Genomic DNA, 5,571 nt, shown 5'->3' on the forward strand with positions numbered 1-5,571 from the left:
TATGCGCAGCTTGACTGGGCTTTCATCGATATGAACGGGTATGGTCAGCGCAATGCAGCAGCCCGGCTAACCGACGTGCCATTTTAGCGGCCATGTTGGGGAGGTCGACTTTCCCATAGAAGGCGATGCATAGACACTGAAATTAAGTCGTAATATGATTATTCCTCAATGGATTTTCATGAGGCTTACTGTTTTGTCAAGACCAAAGCGTCTCTATCAATAAATAAATTTTATGAGCGGGACAGATCTCTACCGCAATCTTTGATCATTTAGTTTTCTTGCCGTTCACTTACTTACATGGAATACGCTGACGCCTTCGACCTCCCTGGTTTAGCGTCGCCGTCGGCACGGAGCTCAAAATGCGCGTGTCCTATGGTGTGTCTGTGTTTGTGGTCTGTGGTCGTCTTTTGTTGCTCTTTAAAGTCGTGAGCGCACAAATTGATACTAGTTTTAGGAAAACATTCACACAAACGACATTTTGATAAGAACGTTAGATTCTTAACTAGCTGCCTTTTCCTTCGGGAGTGGGTGTTAAATGTTAATGAAAGCACCTTTGTGAACGGTCAAATCAAAGATGCGAGTTGTACGTAGATGACGTCACATGTAATCGACCCAATAGGCGGGGTGACGTGCAGACGGAGCGACGCTACTTGTCTGCTGAACAGTGAGCAATCAAAAGGTGAAAACGCAACGATAACGACCGCAAACAGGTGATTAAGGAATATTATATTATTTTATCATGTTTAGCCCCTATAAGGACGTGTTCTTTATGTGTTGTTATTTGTATTTAGTTTGGTTTATTGTATAGCTGACACGTTCATCGTATAACAAATAACGTATCATAATAACAAAACGTGAAGAAAGTAAAGTGAAACTGTTGCTCTCAAGAAACATTTGAACTAATTTCGTGGCGACCAAAATCAAGCTGATAACCTCTGAACATGCGGAAGTGACCTGGGTGAGGATGATGAGGATGATGATGATGATGATATGACGACGTTTCAGGAGCAGTGGGCGCCACCATGCTGGCCCTTGGGGGGCTGCACATCCTGCGGCATTCCGTCAGAGCGTCCTGTGGCCCGGCCTTCCTCAGGAAGTATCCTCGTCCTCCCGCTAGTTGCTCAGCTCCCCGCCATCTGTCCTCCGGGGGCGCAGATCCCGGATGGTACCAGCAGGCAGCGCACTCGGCCCCCGTGCACCTGGCTGAGGACTTCCTGGTCCAGGTCCAACAGACCAGCGGTCTTCCCTGGTGGATCGCCATCGCCGTCAGCACCCTGAGCGTCAGGACGCTGATCACGCTGCCCCTCGCCGCCTACCAGATGCGTCTCCTCGCCAAGGTCACAAAAAAACAACAACCACATGCCTCCGCAGGAGGGGCTGTCGTCATGGGGATATTTCCTTATAAGGAAGTGTTCTCAGCTCAACTCGACTTTATTTATAAAGCACTTTAAATACAACCACAGCTGTACACTTTAAGAAATAACATTTAAGATAAACAATGAAAAGAAAAACAGGAAAACAAGAGGGTTTTAAGAATGGGCAGTGAGGGGGCTTCTCTGATGAGCAGAGGGCGGGACTGGCCCTGTCCCCTCGGAGCTCCTCGGTACCTCAAGAAGCAGCTGAACGGCTGACCTGGCTCAAGACCGTTTCGAGATTGTAAAATGTATTTTCAAATGCACGGGCAGCCAGCGGAGGGAGGCCAGTACTTAATATAAGCTCGATTTGACTGCTGCGCCAATTTCAAATCCCTGTCCATTTGAAAACGGACACTGTTGCCTTTGGGTATTGTGCCAAAGGGCCCAAGTCGGCAAGTGAGCAATTACAAGAGCCACTTGGACCAACCCTTTTCACTTCAGTTTTCTTTTCGTTGAACTTTAAAAAGTTCATAGCCATCCAGGTTTTAACATCTTTCTTTTTCAATTCTGACTGTTGTCAGCATAACAGTGAAAAGAAAACCAATGCTTTCTCAGGATAGAACCCAAGGGCAGCAAATACAGAGAAAAGGAGGAGTGGCCCCAAAATTGAACCCTGCGGAACTCCGTCGGCCAACCGACCCGAGCGGGACTCAGAACTACCGAGGCTCGCACACACCGCATCAAAACCACTCCAATGCGCCGCCGCTGACGCCCACAGAGTACTGTAACCGGGCCGCAAGGATACTGTGCTCCAATGTATGAAACACTACAGTTAGGTCCAGCAGGACACGACGTACACATTCTCCGGAGTCGTTTGCCATGAGAAATCCTAACATTCGTGCATCCGTCCCTTTTGTACACCGTTTATGCCCACTAGGGTTGTGGGTATGCTGGAGCCTATCCCGGCTAACTGTGGGCAGTAGGTGGGGTAAATAAAATGAATTCTAATACATACCATCAATCATAATATAGGGACATTTCCTTATAAGGACATGTTCTTAATGAGACACTCTCTATGCTGATGTCCTCCTGAGGAGACGTCTCCTTCTATGTGTCCTCACACCGAGATGTTTCCTTGTAAGACCTGAACCTACTATGACTTCCTGTGTCGGGAACCACGGCAATGTGCAGGTGGAGGCCCTGCAGACTGAGATCGCGGCGCTGGCCAAGAGGCTGAGGTACGAAGTGTCCATCAGGGCTGAGGAGCGAGGCTGGACGGACAAGCAGAGTCGGTAAGTGAGGATATCCCGGCAGAGGGGGTCGGTCGCCGAGCTCACGTCGGTCCGCTGTCGTCGATCAGGTTTCAGTTCCAGAAGAATCTGCGGCGTTTGGTGTCTCAGTTGTACGTGAGGGACAACTGTCACCCTTTGAAGGCGTCTCTGCTGGTTTGGGTTCAGCTGCCGCTTTGGATCAGCCTGTCCCTCGCCCTGAGGAACCTCAGCAACCAAGACTCGCGTGAGTCCCATCAAGACAGACGCAAAACCAAAGACACTTCAACTTTGTGTGCTCAAACGCCACAAGAACTAAAGTTTGCTAGCTTAAGGCTACCATATAATTAGAAAGGCCATAGATGAGCTAACAGAAATGAGCATTTATGGTACGGTAATTTGCAGAGAATTCCATTTTGGTTTACGAAAACAAATGTTCAACTAAAACAGGACAGCAATACTCGCAGGTAGTCTCTTTGCTCCAGGGGCTTGCTAGGGGATCATCTCAGTTTGGTATTCACTCTCATTACGCCGTATCCGCATCCAGTGGAGCTCAGTGCTGCCCAGCATCTTGTGGCACCATGTGGTACTACACTGAAGGCGGAAAACTGGAAAACTGCGCAAGCGTCAATACGCCGCAGCAGGAACAAAAGTTCAGTATCACATTATAACCTTTTAAGCTGATAAGTTCTCCAGTTATAACATGAAAAGCTTCACTTTCGCATTTGGCAAAACTAAACGAATCAATTCCTTCCGGTTCGGGTGACTGGCGGAGACCTACGAAGGCACGTGCGTCTTCATTTTGTGTCGTACAAATCAAAGTTATTCGCTACGTTGCTACACTTGTGTAATGCTGTCAAAACCTAACGAACATAATAAAGTGTTTGAAACACATGCCTTCATGTGACCTGAACCGGAAGGAGTTGCTTTGTTTTGTTTAGCCGGACGCCCAAGTCAAATTCATCACAAATTATAAAGTTGAAACGTGAAATTAATCACGTTATAATGGGAAGTTTATTACGATTATGAATATGAAAATTTAGGAAATGTAATCTCTCACGTGAAAACGTGTTACTGGAACAAAAAAACAAATGCTTAAACGCCACGATATGGGTGTGGGGCGGGGCGGGGCGGGGCGGGGCGGTGCACGAACGATGAATCTCCATATCGTTCAAAAATGTTGGTTTTTTCAACGTATCCCTCGAAGCGCTGCAGGCCTGCTTGGCCACCGGGGGCGCTCTGTGGTTCCCCGACCTGACGTCGTCTGACTCCACGTGGCTCCTCCCGCTCGCTCTTGGTCTGACCAATCTGCTCATCGTGGAGGTGCGTGGTCACGTGACGCTGAAGATGTCACAGCTTGCCTTCTTCTCCTCCTGCTCGTTCTTCTTTTCGTTCTCCTCCTTCTCCTTGCGGCTCAGGTGTTTTCCCTGCAGAGGTCCAACCCATCGTCCGTCCACAAGTTGCTGACGAACGCCATGCGAGGTTTGTCACTTCTGATGATTCCGATCGCCGCCAGCGTCCCGTCGGTGAGTTCCGCCGCATTCTCACGCCAGCGGACCAAAAAGACGACGACGACCTCTTTCTCCTCCACTCCAGTCGATGGCGCTCTACTGGTTGTGCTCCAGCCTGGTGGGCTTGGGTCACAATCTTCTGCTCCGCGCTCCCGCTCTCCACAAGATCCTCAAACTTCCCACGCGGCGCTCCGATACGCCCTACAAAGACCTGATGGACGCCGTCAGCAGGAAGTACCGCAAGTAAACAGGAAGTTGTCGGCGGCCGGACAGGAAGCGACGCCGAAATCCAGGAGCTGGTCCCGGGGCCTTCGGGACCAGGAGCGCGTCCGGGTTCGTTCCGCCTCCGTCCAAAAACCTTCTGGACGCCCTGACCAGGAAGTAGTTCAAGCAAACAGGAAGTTGTGTGCGTCTGGACAGGAAGTGGCACTGAATAACAATGAAAACGAGCGTGTGTGTGTGTGTGTGTTGGCTTTGTATTGGACTCGCTGAGCCGAGCCAAGAACTTGTCTTCATTTCCTGTCGGCCATTTTCTGCCTTGGATAAACATCAACTGTGACCTGCCAGAATTTCCTCCTTTTTTCTTTTCTTCAGCTGCTGAAAATAAAAAAGACTCGACAAGACTCAGGCTGTGTCGTTCCGATAGTCAAACAATCCACTTAAAATCTCAAAACGAGGGATTTGCGGGTGGATTTTGAAGACTTTAAAACTTCAGCGTATTTAACATTTGAAATAGCGGACTCGTTAGCACATCTGCCTCACAGTTCGGAGGACTCTCGTTTGCACGTTCTCCTCGCGCCTGCGTGGCATTCTCTGGGTCCTCCGGGTGATTGAAGGCCAAATTGCCCGTAGGTGTGAATGTGAGTGCGTGGGGTCGTTTGTCTGTGTGCGCCTCTTTGCTCCAGGGGCTCGGTAGGGGGATCATCTCAGTTGCGCTCGGCCGGCGACCAGTTCTCGCCCGGAGTCGGCAGGGAAAATGGATGGATGGACATCGTGGACTTTGCGTGTATGAAGTCTAGTGGTCGTGACGTCACTTCAGTGGCCTCTATTGGACCACGGCGCAGTTGTGCCTACTTTTCAAATCCACTCAGTCTATTTGACTTCCAGGATTCCTTTCGAGATTTGTCCGCTTATTTGGATTGAGGCGCTGCCCCATCAAGCCCAGATTTGTTCAGACAACATTCGTCTCGAATCACGCGGACGTGTGCGTGTGATCCAGCATCCAACAACAACACAACTTTTTTTTCCTCTTGGATCGATATTTTCCCTACCGGGGTGACCTTCGACCTCCTGCTCCCTCATGCTAACGGCGGCAAACATGGCTCCTGTTTATTGGGATGGCGACAACAAAGACAACTTTTGAATTTGTCGTCGCCATGCTAAACTAACAGTTTCAATCACAAACATTTTCCATATATTTTGGTTTTTATTACAAAT

The 5,571-nt window shown here is 49.3% G+C and overlaps 1 protein-coding gene across 3 annotated transcripts; it reads left to right on the forward strand.

The window, feature by feature from the left end:
• The first annotated feature begins 572 nt into the window (after window positions 1–572).
• Window positions 573–4,757, forward strand: LOC133485158 (cytochrome c oxidase assembly protein COX18, mitochondrial). Of its 3 annotated transcripts, none has more exons than XM_061788557.1 (7): window positions 573–710; window positions 1,006–1,337; window positions 2,547–2,647; window positions 2,716–2,870; window positions 3,831–3,946; window positions 4,042–4,105; window positions 4,220–4,757. In XM_061788557.1, exons 2-7 carry the CDS (start codon window positions 1,023–1,025, stop codon window positions 4,624–4,626), a joined length of 1,158 nt encoding a protein of 385 aa, XP_061644541.1. In that variant the 5' UTR covers window positions 573–710; window positions 1,006–1,022; the 3' UTR covers window positions 4,627–4,757. The 3 variants fall into 3 exon arrangements, with proteins under 3 accessions (XP_061644541.1, XP_061644543.1, XP_061644542.1); XM_061788559.1 differs by having other exon boundaries at window positions 4,042–4,149; window positions 4,220–4,515; XM_061788558.1 differs by having other exon boundaries at window positions 605–710; window positions 1,012–1,337.
• The last annotated feature ends 814 nt before the right edge of the window (window positions 4,758–5,571 follow it).

The sequence above is a fragment of the Phyllopteryx taeniolatus genome, chromosome 10 (assembly GCF_024500385.1).
Source record: "Phyllopteryx taeniolatus isolate TA_2022b chromosome 10, UOR_Ptae_1.2, whole genome shotgun sequence".
NCBI lineage: Eukaryota > Metazoa > Chordata > Actinopteri > Syngnathiformes > Syngnathidae > Phyllopteryx > Phyllopteryx taeniolatus.